The 22,578-nt window shown below is 31.0% G+C and overlaps 5 protein-coding genes across 11 annotated transcripts in view; 3 read left to right on the plus strand and 2 right to left on the minus strand.

The window, feature by feature from the left end:
- The first annotated feature begins 56 nt into the window (after positions 1–56).
- On the plus strand, positions 57–2,760 carry LOC118068652 (ribosomal protein S6 kinase beta-1-like). Its single transcript, XM_035086212.1, has 7 exons — positions 57–464; positions 635–734; positions 795–835; positions 910–1,084; positions 1,160–2,017; positions 2,086–2,219; positions 2,297–2,760. Exons 2-7 carry the CDS (start codon positions 648–650, stop codon positions 2,352–2,354), a joined length of 1,353 nt encoding a protein of 450 aa, XP_034942103.1. The 5' UTR covers positions 57–464; positions 635–647; the 3' UTR covers positions 2,355–2,760.
- Positions 2,190–5,555, minus strand: ND-ACP (NADH dehydrogenase (ubiquinone) acyl carrier protein). Of its 3 annotated transcripts, XM_035086223.1 has the most exons (4): positions 5,183–5,555; positions 4,925–5,047; positions 4,453–4,664; positions 2,190–2,331 (listed from the first exon to the last, which is right to left on the minus strand). In XM_035086223.1, the coding sequence occupies exons 1-3, from the start codon at positions 5,360–5,362 to the stop codon at positions 4,485–4,487; spliced, it is 483 nt and encodes a 160-aa protein (XP_034942114.1). In that variant the 5' UTR covers positions 5,363–5,555; the 3' UTR covers positions 2,190–2,331; positions 4,453–4,484. The 3 variants fall into 3 exon arrangements, with proteins under 3 accessions (XP_034942114.1, XP_034942115.1, XP_034942112.1); XM_035086224.1 differs by lacking the exons at positions 2,190–2,331; positions 4,925–5,047 and adding an exon at positions 4,755–4,871 and having other exon boundaries at positions 4,361–4,664; XM_035086221.1 differs by lacking the exon at positions 2,190–2,331 and having other exon boundaries at positions 4,361–4,664.
- Positions 5,556–5,705: 150 nt separating this feature from the next.
- LOC118068490 (protein HID1) lies at positions 5,706–9,359 on the plus strand. Of its 2 annotated transcripts, XM_035085935.1 has the most exons (7): positions 5,706–5,750; positions 6,014–6,118; positions 6,192–7,080; positions 7,388–7,618; positions 7,865–8,634; positions 8,722–8,882; positions 8,964–9,359. In XM_035085935.1, the coding sequence occupies exons 2-7, from the start codon at positions 6,053–6,055 to the stop codon at positions 9,184–9,186; spliced, it is 2,340 nt and encodes a 779-aa protein (XP_034941826.1). In that variant the 5' UTR covers positions 5,706–5,750; positions 6,014–6,052; the 3' UTR covers positions 9,187–9,359. The 2 variants fall into 2 exon arrangements, with proteins under 2 accessions (XP_034941826.1, XP_034941825.1); XM_035085934.1 differs by lacking the exon at positions 5,706–5,750 and having other exon boundaries at positions 5,765–6,118.
- Positions 9,342–11,321, minus strand: LOC118068491 (uncharacterized). 3 transcript variants are annotated; one of them, XM_035085938.1, is made up of 5 exons: positions 11,117–11,321; positions 10,836–10,997; positions 10,558–10,756; positions 10,058–10,259; positions 9,342–9,990 (listed from the first exon to the last, which is right to left on the minus strand). In XM_035085938.1, the coding sequence occupies exons 2-5, from the start codon at positions 10,963–10,965 to the stop codon at positions 9,505–9,507; spliced, it is 1,017 nt and encodes a 338-aa protein (XP_034941829.1). In that variant the 5' UTR covers positions 10,966–10,997; positions 11,117–11,321; the 3' UTR covers positions 9,342–9,504. The 3 variants fall into 3 exon arrangements, with proteins under 3 accessions (XP_034941829.1, XP_034941827.1, XP_034941828.1); XM_035085936.1 differs by having other exon boundaries at positions 10,836–11,011; XM_035085937.1 differs by having other exon boundaries at positions 10,836–10,974; positions 11,040–11,321.
- A 206-nt stretch (positions 11,322–11,527) lies between these two features.
- The window catches only part of Smg6 (Smg6 nonsense mediated mRNA decay factor), a 35,788-nt gene continuing 24,737 nt past the window's right edge, over positions 11,528–22,578 (plus strand). Inside the window, exons 1-8 of one of the 2 annotated variants that reach the window (XM_035085754.1) lie at positions 11,528–11,664; positions 12,052–12,451; positions 12,600–15,164; positions 15,301–15,379; positions 15,459–15,569; positions 15,649–15,660; positions 15,919–16,143; positions 16,245–16,306. In XM_035085754.1, the coding sequence (XP_034941645.1) occupies positions 11,616–11,664; positions 12,052–12,451; positions 12,600–15,164; positions 15,301–15,379; positions 15,459–15,569; positions 15,649–15,660; positions 15,919–16,143; positions 16,245–16,306 (3,503 nt within the window). In that variant the 5' untranslated portion in view covers positions 11,528–11,615. The remainder of the gene's footprint in view (positions 11,665–12,051; positions 12,452–12,599; positions 15,165–15,300; positions 15,380–15,458; positions 15,570–15,648; positions 15,661–15,918; positions 16,144–16,244; positions 16,307–22,578) is intronic. The other variant, XM_035085755.1, reaches the window with a different exon arrangement.

Genomic DNA, 22,578 nt, shown 5'->3' on the forward strand with positions numbered 1-22,578 from the left:
AACACTGCCGACATATTGAAAATGCCAAGAAAAGTCAGTGTGAAAATTATCGACAGTCAGTTCCTAGGGGCGTTAGCATCGAATATTTTTTATGTATATTCTGAGGTGCAGCTTGGTTGCAAAGTGCAGAGGGTGTAGAACACTGTACAGTATTGTATCAAGCACTTCTTTCTCCTCTTCTCTTTTCTTGGCGTTCCAGAAACATAAATTTGAAGGCAAAGGCATCTGAGGAATTGAGGTGTACAGGAAGTGCATGCAGGTGTTGGAAATACTCCCCCCCCTAGCCATGTCGAGTGTTGAGTAAGAATGAGGTTCAGTGTTGAAACGCTCCAGCTGTAAATTGTCGAAATACAAGATTTAACGGAACAAAATCAATTATTGGGATTTAAGTAAATATACTGAGATAAAAAACTTAAATGTTATCAACATAAAAAGTGAAAAGAGTTAAACGGAAACATTTAAATGTAAGTAAAAATTGCATGCGTCCTTGCTACTGATTTTCCATATCGTAAATACAATTGATAAAGTTTCCAAGCGTGGGTATGCTTGGGATGGCTTGGGTATGCTTCACAGCAGCTGAAGTTTGCTTAAGCGCATCACTCAACAGATTATTATTTTGAGATGCATGTTGCAGACTTGGTGAAAGAATGGCGGCGGTTTTTGACATTGAGTTACATGATGTAGACACAATTGATAAAGAAGAATCTGATGACGACGTAATAGAAATGGGAGAGGTAAATATTCTAGGAAAATTGTGTAAATATATATATTTTATCTATATTTTGTTGTTTTAGGGAGAATATTATACCAATCCTAATGTTAATGAGATAATTGAGTGAGTATGACGTGTTATTATTAGTCATCGTTTTTGGTTCCACAAAATATAAAAAATAATTATGACTTTTTTAGCGATGAAGGTGTCGAGAAAGTTCCCATTTCAGAACAAAATGTAAACCGGGGAAGAGAAAGGGCTGGACCACAAGATTTTGAGTTATGTAAAGTTATAGGGAAAGGTGGATATGGAAAAGTATTTCAAGTACGAAAAATTACTGGAAATGACGCTGGAACTATCTTTGCTATGAAGGTGATTATCATTAGTTAAAAAATTTTTGTAGTATACATAATTTTAAACTAATTACGAATTTTAACTTATTAAAAGGTATTAAGAAAGGCTTCGATCATTAGAAACCAAAAGGATACTGCTCATACTAAAGCCGAAAGAAATATTTTAGAAGCCGTAAAACATCCTTTCATCGTGGATTTAATGTACGCTTTCCAAACTGGGGAAAAGTTATATTTAATTTTAGAATATATGTGCGGGGGGGAATTATTTCGGCATTTAAATGCTGAAGGAATCTTTCTCGAAGACACAGCATGCTTCTATTTGTCAGAAATAATTTTAGCTCTTCAACATCTTCATCAACAAGGTATTATTTACCGTGATTTAAAACCAGAAAATATTTTACTTGATGCCGAAGGACATATCAAGCTTACTGACTTCGGTTTATGTAAGGAACACATTCAAGAAGGTTCAGTAACTCATACATTTTGTGGTACCATTGAATACATGGCTCCTGAGATTTTAACTCGTAGTGGTCATGGAAAAGCTGTAGATTGGTGGAGTCTTGGTACTTTAATGTATGATATGTTAACTGGATCACCTCCATTCACTTCAGATAATCGTAGAAGAACTATTGAAAAAATTCTGAAAGCAAAACTAATTTTTCCTCTGTATGTAACTCATGATGCTCGTGATCTTATTCGTAAACTACTAAAAAGACAAGTACCACAACGATTAGGATCAGGACCATCAGATGCAGAGGACATTAAAAATCATCTCTTTTTCAAACATATTAATTGGGACGATGTAATATCACGTAAACTTGAACCACCATTCAGACCAAAGTTAAGTAGTGAAGACGATGTATCCCAGTTCGATAAACGATTTACCAATTCAGCCCCTATAGATTCACCACCTGGATATACTTTGAGCGAATCAGCTAATCGAGTGTTCCAAGTTAGTATTTATAGTTTATTTTATTTTTATTATTATTAACAACCATTACACTTAATGATTTTCTATAGGGGTTTACATATGTTGCTCCAAGCATCCTAGAAGGAATGTATGCCCAGCCACGAATTGTGAGTACTAGAAGTCCACGAAAAAATGTCATGAAGGGTTTTTCACCCCGAACAAATCATTTTCATCTTCATCACAGGTAAATTTGTAACGTCCATAGCATCTAATAATTTTTTTTAATTCTGTCGTATTTACAATATTCATTGATGTCCTCAGGCATAACGGCGTGGGACACAACGGTTTAGAGGATTCTGAAATGATAGAAATAGGTTAATGACAAAGTAACATAACTAATATGAATTTATAGTTGGTTGCATTTTGCGGCTCAGCCATCGATCTTCAATGTATGGTCATTAAATCTCAGGGAAGGATTTTATAAATAAAATCGTCAGAATGACTGTGCTAATTGATTTATGTGAAATAAAAATTTCATGTAATTGGTCGATGGCTGAATTTAGCTAATTTTATTTATCATTAATTATATACTCTTATTAATATTAATTTTATGTCAATGATAAATAATAAGTTAAAGGGAAAAGAGTGCATTATTGCATTTGACTCGTAGTGGTCTTTTGAAAAAAAACTTTACTTTTTTATTTTAACAAGACAAAATATTTTCGAATTATTCATTTTATTAATCAATGTGTTGCGCCTAATTAATTCATTCAGAAAAAAAAAAAATTTTAGTTACCTATATAATAATAAAAGAATTGAAATTTATCATTAATAATTGTGAATGAATCGATATTAAACTTTTTATTTGGTTTTTTTTATGAAATAATTTTTAAAAATTAAGTATCCATACTCAGTGTGAAGTTAGTAAAATAAATACTTAAACAGATTATAAAAATGTGAAGATAAATAATGATAAAATGACAAGAAACTTTTTTATTTGATGAATAAGCTATGAACAAATATATTTCTCTGGCCATTGACTTGAATCGAAAAACTGCCCAAGTGTTCAGGGACTTTTGTCGACCAACGATTGACAGGCGACCTAGTCCAATATTATTATATTTTTAAAGTATTTTTGTGCCGTATAAAACAATATTATCGATAAAAATCTTCCGTGTAATATTTAAATAACGATAGCATTAATAATAATAATACTATTAATAATGAACAGTTAAAAAATAGAAGTAATTTCATTTATTATGCTATCGAATCAAATAACTTTAATCGATCAAGCTATTATCTCGATTAAAGTTTGGATCATCTTAGGAAAATACATTATACCGGTAATACACAGTTATTGGAGTCTTAGTAACCATCGTTATATAAACAACATAAACATATAACTGGAATTTAATTTATGAAATATTTATTAAATGAATACGCACCGTTAATAAGCAACTGCTTAATGTTAGAAAAATGTAACAATGATTTTTAGCACTAGAGACAATGATAGAACTTTAGCTAATTTTTACCATGATATATAGATTTACTAACGAAGCGTATAATATTCTTTTTACTCATGAAAATGGTACTGACAGATTCTTTATATAAAATTTAAATAAATATTTGCACGAATGTGGAGCTATTTATTACCATTAATTCATCTTATCTGAAGCTAGAGCTAAAGATAAATAAATTAGGAATTATAAATGTGGCAACTTATATTTTTTAATGGCCGGAGGGTGTAAATCGTTTGATAAATATATGATGCACTGCCGTAATTGATCATTATGCTTAGTTTAAAAATATGTCTTAATGTTAAATGTCTCTTTTTTTTTTTACTTATTATATAAATATTTTCAATAAATCTTTATACGGCGATATCATATAAATTCATTATATTAATTACATTTCGTTTTGCCAATTGGTAATTTATATACAGGCATTTTTAGAGGATTTCGATAAACATATAATTTTTAAGAACAAATAATATTATTTCAAAGTTTTATAAAAATTATGTTAGTTAAACTAATTAATAAAACTAAATAAATGTTAATATTAACAACAGTTTCAAGATATTTGTTTATTTTTAAACCATCCCAAGCAATTAAAACATTACAAGTTACAATTCTTTTTTACTTGATTTATTTATCAAAGCAATATTTATATAATAAAGGAGTCAATGTAATTGTTGTTAGTGATATTTGGCATAAACTCCTAACATAAATGTATGCATGAATATGCACTAATTATGACACAGCATGAAATGATACAAAAAAAGTAAGAATTTTTGAAAATGTATTTAATTTTATGAAAAAAAAACTAATCAATTGTTATTAATTATTAATTATACAAAGAGGGATAAATGAACGAAATTTGTGATAATTAGTTTTAGACGTTCGGGCGTCATTTTATTCATATAGCGAAACGTACATCTATTTACAGAAAAAATTAAAGAAAACAGTGATGATACCTACTAACGATTTCATAAAAATAATTCTTAGGTGATCTATTCATAAATATCTTCTCGATCTGCAATGTAACGAACGAGAGCTGCTGGAGTCATGAGCTTTTCAGCATCTACATCAGGAATTTCAAATCCAAAGTCGTCTTCAACTGCCATTATTACTTCTACATGATCAAGTGAATCTAGACCCAAGTCATTAATGAAGTGAGACTCGAGGGTAAGCTGTTGAATAAAAAAAAGTCATGTTAAATAAATGAATTTTACACTAAAGCTTGAGCCACGAAACGAGCTAGATACAGATGTATCAAGTACCTTGGTTGGGTCAATTTTATCATAGAGTTGAAGAATCAAGATCACTCTTTCTCTAATAACATTCAGTGTCAATGGAGGTCTATCGCCATAGCATCGTATTTGCTCGACTCGTGGCTCCTGCGGACAGCAAAAATAAATTCTTTTACACAAAGAATTTAAATTATGTTAACCTTATCAGCTGATATTTTATCATAAGCCGCAACTACTTTCATCACTCTTTCTCTAATTTTTTCTTCTGGCATTTTCTGTCGCGGACGATATGAATAATATCTGTAAGTTGTCCAGCAACTGACCTATGAAGATTTAAGAAATTCTATTTATCCAGTATAACTCATTCACTTATCATTTACTAATGTTCTGTTTGTTTAATGACATTATATAACCTAGTTACTAAAAATTCATTATTGTTGATGTTAAACCCTTTATACCTGAGGAAAGGTTGAAGTAATAAATTTTTTGGCAGAAACATTTGTCTGAATGTGAATAAACCTCTGGGCCGGGTGGGAAGCCAAAACTACAGCAGGTCTCTGTACTCCAAGAGTTGTGGTAATTTGTTTCAAGTTACCTGAGTTCCGACTTAAAATTCTAATCTTCGTGATAAAAGCCATCGTATATGGCAGTATTTGTCAATGAATCTATTGTTATTAACAAAGGACGTCGATTATTTCGTACGCCAATGATTTGAATGTTCCGAACAGACTTGGTTAGGAAAATTTTTTCGATCGTTTCAGTTTTTAACGAAGAAAGAGAAAGAGAGATAGAGCAATAAAGAAAGAGATTTTTATGTACCACACTGTGCACGGTGTGTTATATATATTATATATATATTCTATGTGACGTATTAAATGTATGTATGTGTGAATAGTCACGTGATACTTCGTTTTCCGGTGTTAATCCGTAGGTCGTCATATTATTGACAGTAGTCAAAGTAATAATTATTCATTATTATTACCCATTGATCAACTTATTTATTTACATCGAATGGTTTTTATTGAGGTTAGTCAATTAGGTTAGTTTATAATTTGTGTGGGAGGGATTATATCGTCATTATAACAACGTCACTGTAACACCAAACGTCAAGATATGGACTGTTATCGAACGTTTTTTTATTGATGATATAGCCACGACAACGTGTTGTACGTGGACATGGAATTATTTGATTTCTGTATTATTTGAAATTTGTAAATAACCTGTAGACTATTTTACACGATTTTATACTCTGTTATATTTGATACAGATTAGTTATTTTGTGTTTAAAGCTGCTTGAATTTTTTTCTCTGTAAACGAATTCTTTCAACATGGGTAATGCCGATACAAAACTTAATTTCCGTAAAGCTGTTGTCCAATTAACTTCAAAAACTCAAGTAAGTACTATTTTATTAAGTTATAATCGTTTTATTGTTCGTATTTTAACAAATGGATATCATTCACACATAGGTGATTGACGCGAATGATGATAATTTTTGGGATCAATTTTGGTCTGAAAATGTTTCAAGTGTTCAAGATATATTTACATTAATTCCTGCAACGGAAATTCGTCTTTTACGAGAAGAAGCACCATCTAATTTGGCAACATTATGTTACAAAGCTGTGGAAAAGCTAGTTAAAGCTGTCGATAGCAGCTGTAGAACTCAAAGAGAACATATGACAGTTTTAAATTGTTGTCGTTTATTAACAAGACTTCTTCCATATATTTTTGAAGATCCAGATTGGAAAGGATTTTTTTGGTCAAGTTTACCTGGAAAAGAAGAAAACGATGAAAGTGTTCCATTGGCTCATTCTTTATTAAATGCTCTTTGTGACCTTTTATTTTGTCCAGATTTTACAGTTGTTTTAGGACGTAAAAGTGGGCCAGATAAAGCTGAAGAATTACAATCAATAGACAGCTGTGAGTATATTTGGGAAGCAGGGGTAGGCTTTGCTCATTCGCCCCCTCGTTATCCGATTCTCGATGCAAACAGAACAGAACTTTTAAAGCTACTACTCACATGCTTCAGCGAATCCATGTATAATCCTCCCAGTGATCTTTCTGTCATGCCTAATAAATGGATACAACATTTTACTAGCGCAGAAAATCGACATGCTTTGCCGATGTTCACATCTTTAATTAATACTGTATGTGCATATAATCCTGTTGGACTTGGTGTTCCTTATAATCACCTCATTTTCACGGATTCATTGGAGCCTCTTGTTGATGTTGCTTTGCAAATTTTAATTGTGACACTTGACCATGATACTACTGGAAGTGCTGCTACTTGTGAAGAGTCTGCTATTGCTGGAGATAATTTGTTCATTAATTACTTAAGTCGTATTCACAGAGATGAAGGTAATTAAGTTCATCGTTATTCTAAAAATAATTTAAATAAATCAAATAATTATTTAAAAATAATTAATTAATGAAGCAATAAAATTGCCAAACACTTTTACAATAATTTAATATTTTATAATAATTTTATTATGAAGGAAGTGTTTTTAAAAAGATTTGAAAAATAAATATTGTTTCGATTTAATAATTGAAGGAAGGAACATATAATTTACTTATTTCAATATTCAAAATTTAAAGCAACTAACGAAAAAAGATTTTTTAAATGTAATATTTTAAATTGAATTATTATTCATTTTTTTCTTTACAGACTTTCAATTTGTATTAGAAGGAATTACAAGATTATTGAACAATCCTTTGACACAAACTTACTTGCCTAATTCAACGAAGAAAGTCCATTTTCATCAGGAGCTATTAGTGTTCTTCTGGAAAATGTGTGATTATAATAAAAAATTTTTATACTATGTACTCAAAAGTTCAGATGTGCTTGAAGTACTAGTGCCTATTTTATATCATCTCAATGACTCTCGGGCTGATCAATGTAAGTTTATTAAGCCAATTCTTAGAACTGAAAGATATAATTAATTAAATTAGAAAAGTAAATTTATCCATTATTACTCCATGTAGTTTGAGTAAATACGCCATTAATCTGACTAATTAGTTTGTATGTAAATTGATCTATTGATTTTACTTAAAGTAGATTCAAATTAATTTTCTAGATAAATTCTATGAATAATTTTTTGTCAGCTTTTACTTATAATTTAGTAAAAATTTTTTTAATTTACAGCCCGAGTTGGACTTATGCATATCGGTGTGTTTATTCTACTTCTTTTAAGTGGGGAACGAAATTTTGGTGTAAGACTTAATAAGCCATACACAGCAACAGTACCAATGGACATTCCTGTTTTTACTGGCACACATGCTGATCTCTTAGTAACAGTATTTTACAAAATTATTACAACTGGCCATCAAAGACTTCAACCTCTTTTTGACTGTTTACTCACAATTTTGGTAAATGTATCTCCTTACCTTAAAACACTATCAATGGTAGCCAGTACAAAATTACTGCATTTACTCGAAGCATTTAGTGCTCCTTGGTTTTTATTTTCATCACCTACCAACCATCATTTGGTATTTTTCCTGCTAGAGATTTTTAATAACATAATCCAGTATCAATTTGATGGAAATAGCAATTTGGTTTATACAATCATTCGTAAGAGACAAGTTTTTCATGCTTTGGCAAATCTTCCGAGTGACTGTAGTTCGATTGCAATGAATAAAAAACAACGAAGACGGATACCATCACCAAGCACATCGACAGATAATGTAAGTGAGATAACAATGGAAGGATCACATCCAGCTCAGCCTGCTGAACCTGGAACGTTAAATGCAACTTTATTAGAGACACCAGGTATTGAAAAAATGACTGAAAAAGAATCAGCACATCCTCTCAGTCCTTCTGTTGATGTCAATATCAATAAAAACACTGCTATTAATGGAAAACAAGATGAAAATAGTCGAACAGAAAATCAAAACAAGAATAAATCTATTGTTCATGTAAGTAATTAACTTAATTAATTTTCAATCATGTGAGCTAATCAAGTGATTACTCCAATTATTAATTAACAAATCTATTCATTTCAGAAAGGAAGTATTAGAGTTTCTGATGAGCAAACTAATATGAGTAATCAATGGGTACCTACAAGTGAATGGGTTTATCAATGGAAATCGAAACTTCCTTTACAGACAATAATGAGATTATTGCAAGTGTTGGTTCCACAGGTTGAGAAAATTTGTATCGATAAGTAAGTTAAATTTTTATATTTACTAACTTTGAATAATCATATTAATATCAAAGGCCAATGAAATAATTTAAATTATTTTAGGGGTTTAACTGATGAAAGTGAGATTCTCAAATTTCTGCAACATGGTACTTTAGTAGGGCTTTTACCAGTTCCACATCCGATACTCATTCGTAGATATCAAGCAAATGCTGGTACAACAGCTTGGTTCCGTACCTATATGTGGGGAGTAATATATTTAAGAAATGTTGAACCACCAATTTGGTATGATACAGATGTAAAACTCTTTGAAATTCAACGAGTTTAGGAGTAATAATGATCTCACGAGTGCATATATACAAAAAGAAATTTATTTATTCACTAGATTAATACATCTGTACAGTTTTGATGTATGCAATTTAATCAATTACATTTCTCAAAATATTAATATTAATATATTTAAAAAAAACAAATATACCGCTTCATACAGTGCACTACTAATTATGTGTTTATATTATTTTATGTTTAAGGTAATTTTAAATATTTCAATTTTATTTGGTATTATTAAATCATTCGTAATTACTTAATGCATTATTAGTTAAGAACTTTAATGTTAACAGTTTATTGAAAATTATGTACATATATTCTATCTTGTAGCTTTTTCATAAGATGGAGGAGGAGCTTCGTAAGTCGAGGATGATGGTGGTATAAGAATAGCAATATGATAAGGTGGAGGTGAAGGTGAAGGTAGTGTTGGCGTTGGTGTTGTTAAATGTAATGAAGACGCTATTTGTGTAGTTTGATGCTGATTGAGTGATTGTTGCTGCAATCGAGGTAATGTTGACATTAATGTTATTTGTGCAGCTAATTCTTGTTCAAATACTTGCTCGAGTGCCTGTTCTTGTAAATGAGGCGATGTGGGCATCAGTGTTGATGATAAATTTTCTGTGATACACTGATGATTTGATCTGTCATTAGTTACACCTGTTGTAACTGTTGCTATTGGAATTTCTGGTACATGGTAGTGATGATTATTACGAGTACGACGAAAGAGTGTTGAATAAAAGCAGCCAGATATTAATAAAGTTACAAGGAGACCACAAAAGATAAGAACATCTAGACCTTTGTCAGGCTGTAAAAATATTGAATAATTAAAATTTATTTTTTTGGTTAAAAATAACATAAGTAATAATAGCTACCCTGTGTCCGATACAAAATTTAGCAATTGAAACAAATCCAGTTGCTAAAACAAATATAATGAATACGCCGCAACGTAGTCTATAGCCAGCTAATTCTGCACGGCTAATTTCTGCAATCTCCGAAAAGTCTATGATTCCTCTGTTGAGAGTTGGATCATTTGGTAGGACGCGTCGAACATGTGTGGTATTTGTTACTGCATTACTGTAAAAATTGTCAAAGTAAATGAAATGAATATTTGAATATTTTTAAATTTAAGTCAAACGTTTTCAAATTATGTTCTTCACTTTAACTTTTGCCTGTTTAATTATTTATTGACATTGAAAAGGAAAACATTGAATAGTTAATTTGTCTTTGTCAGTAATGTTAATCCAAGAAGTCGGAGTACAGAGGCAAACATGAATGTTTGAAGAGTCACAAGCGAATCACCCTGTATATAAGAAGAACATGTTTCTTCTTCTTGAATCCTTCTAGAAGACCGTGTGTTTTTGAGTTTAATTACTTAGCGATGTTGTTAGTTTGTTGTCCATGGTGTGTTGTGGTTGATTGTCCGGCATTATTACTGCTAACATCATCGGTTCTGGGATGATAAACAACACATCTCCCACAAGATCTTGAATTTGGAGATAAATTTGAACGAATCCTATTAGAAGATACCATTGAGCTTGTTACAGAACTTCTAATCTTTGAATTTCTTCGACCTAAGTTGAAAACCCATTCATTAAATCATACGGTATTTATAATAATAATAAATACATTTATGCTTTTTTTTTTTATTACCAGTACGGTTTTTTAGTAAAGGTATTGATGCTTGGAACGAAGATGCCGGGATAGCTGTTCCAGCCTGATATCTTCTGCATCCACCAATTGTACGGGACCTGCCCGCTGGTTTATTGATCCAAAAATGCATCAGTCAATCCTGGAGAGAGCAATCTTGAAGCACTTGAAGACACAAACTAAAGTTGATGTTTAATAAAAATTTACGTTTTCATAATAATTTAATATTTATTCATTACTAATGAAGTTTTAAACTCAAATTTGGACTTATTTAATTCACTTACAACTTTTGTCAAACATACAGACACGGTTTGATCTAGTTCTTTTATCTACCTCTAAACATTCGTTGATATTAAACATTTACTGTATTTTAGTAATGAATATTTAATACACTAGTTATTATTAGGCTAAAAATAATATATTTTTAATAAGCTATTGCAATTGAAAACCACAGTTTTTCGATGAATTACATTGTCGAAACTTCGTCTGGTTCGAAACAGTTTTAATTATCATTGCTTCTGCGCGTTTCATTGTATGTAACAAAAAATGAAATAAAAAAGTCATGATTAATAGTTAAAAATATTTCATTATTCTAAAATCCATAGTTTTTCTTGTTTATGATGTGTAAAAACATTTAATAGGACGCTTATTTCCTTAAAAAAATAAAAATTTTTAATTTTGTTGAATTTATCATATTTCTGTAATTTTTAAATTTCCCGCTTATAAACACGCCATGCAGTGCTACCCCCTTGCGAGATTGGGAATAAACAGATAGAAACAAAGATGGCGAACCACGACAAAGGACGCAGAAAGTGGATAGAAAATTCGCAAGGTAGGTTTAAAAATTAACGGTATTGTTGAATATTATTATAAAATTATTGTTATAATTTTTAGGAATATTGTCTCAAATTTCTTCATTTTTTGATTATTAAAAATTATCTAACAGTCCATTACACTCTTGGTAAATTTAATAACCTTAAACTATAATTGCGTTAAGTTTTGCAAACATTTTTTGAAAGAATTGTTTTTTTACTTGAGAAGTTTAGTAATTATTTTAGAATTTATTTAACAGACGTAAACGATAGAGAAATTTTTCCGAATTAATTTTCAGGTATGAATTGAAAAAAAAAATAGTAAAAAAACATTTAAAGAAGCAATTCAAACATTTATTGTTTTGCAATGATTATGATGAAATTATGAGAAATATATTTTTTTTCAGAAAATAAATTAATGGGCGGACGTAGAGGAGGAAATAGGGGTCCACAACCAATTTATAGACCTGGTAGTGGCCCGTTAAAAAAATCAGATCGAAGTAATGATGATCCCAATTGTGATGCAAACTTACCTAAGTCATCAGTACAAGATCGCATAAAACATCATCGTAATAATTCTAATGCAAATCAAAAACATTCACCGGATCACCCAGTTGATTTACTCGCTAATAAAATTAATGATATGACTGTCAATCATCATAAACCTGTTAATGATCGATCTAGCGTTTCTGAAAAATCAAATCATTTGGATGGTGATTCTAGGAAGAAGAATAAAAAACCGGAACAGCAATTATATGTACCTAAAAAATTACTTGAATCGACAGCTGAACAGGACATTAGTAATAGGTAAAGTATATATTTTTAATAAATAGTTTACAAATAAAACAGTATAAAGTCGTAGAACAACAAGAGTAGTGACAATTTAAAATAATCATTCGTAAATAAGTGTTCTCAGTGGTAAAGTATTTAGACTTTTGATTTGTTATATTGATAGGAACTTAACACAAGCTGGATGGGATAAAGAAAAGAATCGTAACAACAAGAAAGATTGGGATACACAGCCGTTTAACTATAGTCAAACTACACGTGAAGGTCACCGAGGTAGATCAAGAAAGCAGTCAACAAGTGATATCAGTGGTAATCAGAGTAATGAAAAAAATAATAAAAGTAGAGATGAGCCAGCAAAGCGTTATAGTGGTAATCGAAAGAACCGTAGTATTACGGAGAATGACAAAGATAATTGGCCTTTAGAAACATCTGCTAAAACTTATATTAATAGACGTGAGAATCAATCTCGAAGGAATCTCCGTCAAGGATCTGAATCTCCGAATAATTCAATAAATAGTAATGTTAATAATTCCTATCGTATACGAGATACTCGTAGTGTCGAGTCAGCAAGAGCTGATAAGTTTCCAAGAAAACCACCGTCTGGTAGACGAAATAATAAAATAAAATCATCAAAAATAGATACATTACCTCCAAGATTGCAAAAAAAATACTTAGCTGAAAACGGTTTAGAACCTTCATTGAATATTATTAATAACATTGAAGAGCCTTGGGAAAATACTCAAGGATTGCATAATAATTATCAATATTCACCTAATCTTCAGCAATCTCAAATGACACATAGTTTATCACCAGGACCATCTGGATCGGTTCCACTGCCACAATGGTCGAACACTTTACCAACTCGAAGTAGAGGACGTGGACGGTTTCGACCTGAAGAGTTAGATATACCTATTAATAGACCTGGAACTCCTGATCAATATTCAGCACCAAGTACTAGATCTCATACTCCGAGCCAGGAAGTGATAAGCCGATCATATGATAGACGCGGAAGTAATAGCACTATGTATACGAGCATGGAGAGTCTTAGCCGAGCTGATACTAATTTAATGCCTCCACCACCACGTCCTATATCACCGGTAGCATCGATTTCGAATAATCATAGAAATAAATCAGTTGATCGTAACCGTAGAAGACCTTCTTCTCCATCTTCACACCATAATCAATCTCATCATTCGGAACGTATGAATAATAGTAATAGTGAATCAAATAATATGGAAACATCATTTAAATCACAGAATAATTCTCAAGCGTGTGTTGATTCAACACAAGATGGAAATCTAGATCCATTGTTAGATACACCGACTATATTAGATTGGAGTGAAGAAGTTGAACCAGTGGAAAATGTACAAAATGAATGTCTAAGCCGAAGTTCATCAGTAATAAGTGTTGGCGAGAATCTAAATAACTCTGGGAATAATGCATCAACTAATAGTAGAAGAAATCATTTCTCAAAGAAAAAAACTCGAAAACGAATAAGAAAACGTACTGGAGATTTTAGTAATAGTAGAGACAATAGACGTGAGAATAGTCGGGAAAGACAAAATAATCAATATAATAGAGAAAACGATAATTATAATAATAGTAAAAATAATAGTAATAACAGAAGATTTGATAGTATACGAGGAAGAAACATGATTCATCATAGTAGAGAGTCAAGTAAAGAACGCGGTTTTAGGAATAGATTAGATCTTGAAGAGAATTGGAGAACCGGAAAACGAATATCTGTGTGTGAATCAGAAGATGGAAGAAGTGCCTCTTGTCATACACCTTTGGCTACTAATAATTCTAATCCTATTCAATCAATTTCTCCTGTTAGATCTAATAATATTAATCCACCAGGAGTTTTAATTCTACCTGAGCCTCCTCAATCACCGACAACGTGTACTAAAGTCGATAATAGACCTTCGTCTCGGCAACAGCAGCAGCAACAGCAACATCAACAACAACAACAACAACAACAGCAACGTAAGATTTTATTCGACCCGAATAATCCTAATAAGCCAATCATTGTACCATCACCAGGAAGTAGATCCTCGTTGTCCAATGAAATGTGTGGTCAGTCGTCAGGGTCATCAGGTTATCGTGTATCGCACTTTCCACAGAGTGTGGATAACACACCTCTTTCATATATGGCTGAACACATGAGTAATGCAAAACCTTCTTGGTATGATCCATCCTCAGATAGCCTAAGAACTGCAAAGAATCCTGTTCTTTTATTGGGAATTGAACCCATGGATCGAGAGCTTCAATGGTTGTTAACTTCAGGTGGTCTTGCAGTTAATTGGGATCGTGTTGAGTTTCTTCGTCAATCTCTTCAGCAAAGCCTTAAGATGCTTTTAGAGACAGACATTAAATTCTGCCAAGCAGAAAATGTTGAAAATCATTTTTGGAAAATACTTTTTTATAATATCATTGAAATGTTAAGAAAAATAATGCCAAAAGACGATCCTGAAACACGTGATGTATGTAAAAAAATAATGCTAACGATAATAGATCAAGGCACGTCGTATTTTGAAAATCTCCTGATTGTTCTGGAAAATACGTATAAATTTAAACTTGATTCTTTCTTAACATCATCATCACCACCTACAGGCCTTGGACTTGTTGGTTTGGCTCTAGTTAGTGCTCAAAAAATATTCTTATTTCTTGGAGACTTAGCAAGATATAAGGAGCAAGCTAATGAGACAACTAATTACGGGAAATCACGCCAGTAAGTTTTTATCTATAAATTATTTTGTAGATTTTATTTTATTATTAGAAAATATATTATTATTTGTATGAAAATTAAGTTTGAAGAAAAGGTTTATCAAAATGATATTGAAAAATTAATTTAATATCTATTGTAGATGGTACGTAAAAGCTCAACGGATAAATCCCAAAAATGGTCGACCATTTAATCAATTAGCATTGTTAGCTCATTATGCCGTATGTAAAAAATGTTTATTTGACCTTTAATTGATCCTATTTCATGTCTGTTTTTTACATGTATTTTTTTTATTTATAGAGAAGAAAATTAGATGCAGTTTATTATTATATGAGATCTTTGATGGCTTCGAATCCTTTTCTATCATCAAGGGAGAGTTTGATTGCATTATTCGACGAAAATCGAAAAAAGGTATTATTTAAATTATTATGATTTTCCATTAAAAAATTACAATTTATTTTATAAAATTTTTTACATTTTCTGCTATCAGTATCTACATTATGTAAGTAACATTTATTTGTCATAAAAATCTGTGATAGTATGTACGCTCTATAATTATAGATGCTTAAATATTTTTTATTTATGTTTATCAATGTTAAAAATAGCTGCGGAAATAAATGCCTAATAAAACTTCAAAAGTGTTTATAAAAGCTTAAAAAAAGACTAATTGCAACGTATTCTTTCATGAACTTGTAATATTTATTCATACTTTCTATCTAGACATTTGTATGCATATTAGTAATTAAGTTTGTTTGTTTAGTATGAATCAACAGAGCGAAAACGTAAAGAAGAACGTGAATGGAAAGAGCGAGCTCGAATGAAAGAAAAAGAAGGTGCAAATAATATTACAGGTGGATTAAGAAGAGAAACGTGGTATCATCCCGATGGAAAAAAAATGAGACGTACAACATCTACCGCAAATGCTAGTGAAGTAAAGTTAACACAGAGTGACTTGGAAGACTTGGCACAGCTCAGCAGTGTTGAGGTATAAATTATACATAATATTTTATTTATATCTTATTACTTTAATTACATGTAATTCAAAAATTCAATCGTTTGTATTATTTTAATTTAATATTTCCTTAGGTTAATAGACGGTTTGTTACATCTTATCTTCACGTACATGGGAAGCTCATAACAAAAATAGGGTAAGTGATTTATTTTTATTTTTTATTTTTCTTCAACATTGAAAATAAAATCAACTTTTATTTTCTTACATGATGGAAATGTCTTCCGTTTTAGAAAGACTATTGGTTTCTTTGAATTTTTGTTTAAACATAATGGTAAAAAGTATCAAGTATTAAGAAATGTATGTTTGACGAATGTACAGTTAATAAGTTGAAGGAAGTAATTTGTTAAGTTGTTCTATTGAGTTTTTAAATAAAAAATTTTTAAGTATGAATTACTTTTACCGATTGCGATGTACATTGGTGGATGAATGTAAATAGTAGGTAGGGTAAAAGGTGCGAAAAGTTGCTTCATTTTACTGCTATTCTAAGAACTTACAAGTTTTCTTTCGTTTGTACTTGGAGTAGGGTAAAATAGCGAATAAATAAAGAGATAAAGAAGAGAGAAAAGAAAGTTAGAGGATGTATGTGCTTGGGTGTGAAACCATTTTACGGTTCACAGGTGTAAGAAAGACGTTGGTAATAATTTTGCGGAAGATGAAAGCAAGTGGTATAACAAAGAGAAAGAGGGGAGCTGTAAGATGTCGGCTGCAAGGAGAATTTTTTATGACAAGGATAACGTCTATGTTATCATGAACAGATGAATGACCAAGTTAGAATACACGTGTTTGGAAAAAATTAAACAATTAATAATTTTATTCATATTAACGTATGAACAAGAAGTGACTTGTCATAAGTGAAGATTTATCTTATTTTCTTATTGTTAATTGGTAGAGTAATATTCACCACAAAGCGGTGGCGTGAGTTTAGAGGTGTGACGTTTCTTTCTTGACATTGATAAAAGACTCCCTTAACTTGTAGACGATAACGTACCCATCGTAGTGACACTCTTCCTCTTTCCTTTCTGTTTATAGTTGTTACTTACCTCACAAGTTCAATGTACCATCATTGTGTTGCTCTCAAGTTTCCGGAAACTATCGTATAAGCTCTTTTAGCTTACTCTAAGGGTTATTCAATATTCTCAGAAGCAACCAATAGCTATTTATTTAGTTTTCATAGTTTTTGTTCTGGATTAATTGAACATTCAGAAGCAGAAATTAAATTCATAATTCAGTAGAACATGAAGTCTTTCTACAAAGGACATGAAGTAAATATAATAAATGTTTTTATGCGTCCGGAAAGTATGTATGTGGAGGAGGAGAAGGAAGAATAAAAAAAATATTTGATCCTCCCTCCGCGTATGATGATATAAACAACCATCAGCAATCCATTGCATACATAATCATAATGAAATGTATCCAGGGGTCTATATGTGTCTCGGTAAGGAAAGAAAAGAGAGAAAGAGAAAAGATTAAGAAGGATTCTTGTTGGTTCTCGCTTCGCTCCATGTTTTCTTGCTTGGCGGTAAAAATGTTAATTGACAATTGCGTGGCGCCAGTGACCACGGGTTCTCACCAACCTTCTCCTCGATCTACCATTTATCGCATTCTACATACCGGGTGTTCTTTCAACCACCATTTTCATTTAAATAATTTCCGTATTATTAGTAGTAATGTCCATTTTATAGATAAGTAAATCTCAAGTCATCCTTACCAATGTGTTATATTACTACGTTTCACCAATTGTACTGACGATTATTATATCGTATAGATTATTACAGAACTAGTTAGTGTTCTATCGTCACTTTAAACACATTACCACAACACAACAGCTCACATGATACCACACATGATATCCCTGATGGTCGTTTACCTGTGGCAATGCTCGTGTGACGACCCCGCCCGCTTCAAGGACATTCTTGGACACACCACAAACTCGAGAGATGCACGAGACTATCTGAAGATAGCCTGAGTGCACTGGGCACATGTATAAGTACTGAATTCCTCACATCCATCCTGACACAACGATCCCCAATGTCGTCAATTAGCTATTGTGTCTTTTCTTTGGATCATTTTTCCTCTTATTTCTTATTCTCCAGTGCCCTTTTTTCTTGTTTTATAGAATTGTCCTTTTTTTTTTATGTTTATTTTACATTCTGAAAAAATCCTTTTGAACTTTATTCATTGCTTTTTGTAACTTCATTCTTTTCTATTCTTAAAAGAAGTTATTTTTCATTTGTTTTATCAATTTATTTTGATGCTTAAAGGGTTTTTGTATTTTACTTTAATTAATTCCACTTTTATAACATTTCCATGTATTTAAAAAAGGATTTATTCTGTAGAATTTAATTAGCTTTTCTGTTGTGTGTTTTGTATATAAAAGGAAATTTTATCTCGTTGACTAGAGATTAAATTTATTTATAGTTTTTATATTTTAATAATGTTTCTTAGTAAAAGATAATACTTCAACTAATTTTTAAATTATTTTTATTAATTATAAAAAACATGATACAAATAAATAATTGGTTCTTCCTTTCGAATAATTTGTCCATGGCATTGAGATTAGTAGTTTATGTAAACATCTTAAAATGTCTGTTAAACGGATTATGTTAGAGTTAACTGAAGAATAATTAGCATGACAGGAGTAGTGAGATAAAATATAATGGTGAGTTGAGGTTTAAAACGGCTCGATGACATGCATAAAGTACATTGAATTGATTGTCAGGGGATAATGTTTGAGAAAAAATAAATAATTAAATATGGAAACGAGACTAGAAGTGTGAGAGAATGGTTGTAAGGCAATGGTTCTTACCTATCGTCTCGCATGATATTGGCGCCACAAGTAAGATTGGACATGAGTGCGTGCATGCATGCGTACCTTTATTCGTACCCAAGAGCCATTTGCATTCGATCTAACTACTACTTTTATTCCTTCTTATTTTCATTAATTCTTTTCTTAAATCTCATATTGAGACAATCTTACTCCATTGCTATCATCCTTAAGTATACTTCCTCAAGTATCCTTCTTTCATCATTACACTTATTATTAATCTAAATCTCAAATTGAATATTGAGCTAATAGTTGAGTTGAAAAAAAATAGTAAACTAGTTTGATATTGATAATTGACATTAGAGATTTTAAAAAGCTATTAATACATTAGTTATACTTTGTAATGATTAAAAAAACATGATTATTTAAACAAACAAACAATGGAAGAAAATTTATTGTGACACTAAGTATCTTAACAATGCCACAAGCAATAAGGCATTGATGAGTTGCGTGTTCCTTTCTTCTGCTTTGTCGCTTTTTCTTTCCCTTATTCCTCTGTCCCTCAGCTTGAAGGGTAGCAAAAACTACTGGTAATTCTTCACACGCGAAAGAGGCAACATTTCAGCTGAATAAAATAAAACAATTTCCGGCCCACAAGACTTGCACTCAAGTCTGTCTTTCATGGTACTTTTTGGATTTTTATTTGATTTTTTCTTCTTCCTTTTTTTCTTGTCCTTCGACTTTAACGTATTGATCTCTTTTTTCTTTTAATGATTTCCTTTTTTCAAATAATTTTATCGCGTTGTCATATTTTTTTTCATTATCATCTCTTATCTGTGTCTGAATGTCTTTTACTACTGTTTTACCACCGGCATCAGTAGTTAAGTACAGTGTTAGAGCAGCCCGAGGTTACGTCACGAATTCTCGAGATTACAACATGAGTGGAGGGATCACAAGTGAGACGTTACATCCCGTAAATTTGCCACTGTACTTCGTGGCGGCCGCTAGGGCTGTGGGAAGATAACCGAGGCGTATGTTGTTTGTGTTTACGGGAATACCGCCATGAGGATAAAAGGAGATGGAGGACCGAGAAGAGAAAAGAGCCAGTTGCCAAGGGTCTCTCGAGTTGTTGCGATACCACGATGCGTCTTCCTTTATCATTCGTTCCGCTGCGGCACAACGTGACTCCATCGTCGGTTGTTATCCGCATGAGCAAATCATAGATACTAGATGAAAACGATAATGCCATCGGAATTCTCTTATCATTTTCTATCCTTACTAGATGTTATTTCTCAAGTCCATTATTCATAGCTCGAAAAGCTTATATTTTAACAATTAATAACTAGCCTGTAGAAAGGCTTATCAACGGAAGTAATAATGTTGCTTGATTTTTAATTATTTACTGTTTCTACAATTGGAATTTCTAGATATTCTAACCAGGAAACGAATTTAAATATTACTATAAAGTAATCATATATAATTAATTTAGTTTTTTTATAGTGGATAATAAAATGCAGGATATCAGTGTAAAATCAATGATTAAACATTCTTTTTTCACTAATTGAAAATAAGTATATAAAATTAATAACGATTATTTACATTAATTAGTGATAGCATACAATATTTATTGTAACTATAAAAGAATAATTGAAAATTATGTAATTATTTTTATAATAGATTTGATCAAATTATTTCTATTAGAATTTATATTTTTCAAAAAACATTAATACTGTTCTTTAAGTTTATAATAATAGAAATTGTTTTCTCTTAGATTACCAGAGAATTAATTTTCAAAAGTATGCAGTTGGAAATTGGCTACTGCATTCCATCTCACCTTTTCTGTAAGATATACTGTATCACTTTCAATACCCTAAGATCATGCTACAAGTGCTGCTAGTGTTGCAGCAAAATCTGCACAGCAAAAAGTTGTAGCAGATCAGGGTACATTTATTATTATAATAAGAATTGAATTGACTTGAAAAATGAAAAAAAAAACTGGTTGAATTAGTAGTAGTAGTAATATAGTTAAGTAAATGAAAGGATTAAAAAATGTTTTGGTTTACATATAGGTATATCATTTGAATTGCTATTTAAAATTACTTCTAGATGTTTTACATTTAGTTATTTTAATTTTTTGTTTTATCCGTATCATTTTCCATTGTTCTAACCGATGTAGATCGTGTTGATTGGTTTAATAGTACTTAAGTCAACTTTCATATCTGATCTAATCCGGAAGAATGATGTAAAATGTTTATGAATGATTTGCAAACATTAATTTTAAAGTAATGCTAGCTCTGATGAATACATAAATTTTAACGAATTTTGTTAGTAGATTTTTTATTATTGCAAGAAGTTTCAATATAATTAGATATTTAAATATTTTTATTTAAAAATCTTTTCTTTTGAATATATTTTAATAAATGTATCTATAGATTCTTTTACAAGTATTGTTTTATTGAATCATAAACTCCAAAAGTAGAAAACTTACTATTGACTTTGAGCTTTTATAACTTTCTCTGTAAAGTTTTACCCTAACTTTTCAAGTCACAACTCTACACCAACAACGTAAAAAAAAAATTTCGAAACTTGATGTGTTTTTTTTTGAAAAATATTACTGAACTTTATCATTAATTTACAATAATGTAAATTTTAAATGGTATTATTTTCTAAAAATAGATATCAATTGAGTATGAAAAGTTATGAGAAAAATAGTAGATTTACATTTAGAATTTTTATTTACTAATGATTTAAACGTCTAGAAGTTAAAGACCAAGTGGAATAAGAAAACTGAAATGATAGAAAAAAAAAAAAGACGAGACTTGCACGGCGTGAGGTGAGTGCATTAACAAGGGGGAAGGAAGAAAGAAATATATAAGATACAGAAATAGAAGAATGTAAAAAAGAGGAAAGCTACTACTTACTTCTCTACACTGCTTAAGTAATAACAGAAGGGCTTGTTGAGGAGCTGTGTCCATATAATAATGTGTACAGCGATATTAGTAGCTGCTTTCCGTTATCCTAATTGCGAGTAGCTATGAGAATTATACATCGAGTTAATTTAACATCTACGTTGTTTCTGGTTAACTATCTTCAACGATTGGCTTTCATATATACATGCATAATGCTTTTGAAAAAGATGCATTCGCAAAAAGACGATTATCTATCGTTAAATTTCTTCTCTACTTATGTCTTACTTCTGCATATCAACAAAAAATTATGGAGATTCAGGTTGTATAAATGTCCATGTTCACTTATTTATTTATTTTTTACTAAAATAGCTTACTGATGTGTCAGCTATATGAATAAGTAGTAAGATGGTGAATAATTCGTTTGCTAACTTACTCGAAAGTCACGCCTGTGGATGTTCAGACGTTATTATAGGTTCAGCAAATGGAGCAAGGTTGTCGAGCAAGTGTCTTCTATAACAGCCACTACATTACTACTATGATTTTTTATTTTTCACTATCTTGTCATTCATAAGCTTTATTATTAAATCTTTCATTTTTGCTACCTTTTTGATTATTCAATCAATTTTATTATAAATTTCAATTTATGTTCAACCAATAATTCTTCTTCATTTTAATGATCAAAATTGAAGGTTCATTAATGATAGGATTTCTTAGTTATTGACTATGAAATAATCA

This window comes from Chelonus insularis, unplaced genomic scaffold, assembly GCF_013357705.1.
Source record: "Chelonus insularis isolate UGA/USDA-ARS -01 unplaced genomic scaffold, ASM1335770v1 contig_3_pilon, whole genome shotgun sequence".
Lineage (NCBI taxonomy): Eukaryota > Metazoa > Arthropoda > Insecta > Hymenoptera > Braconidae > Chelonus > Chelonus insularis.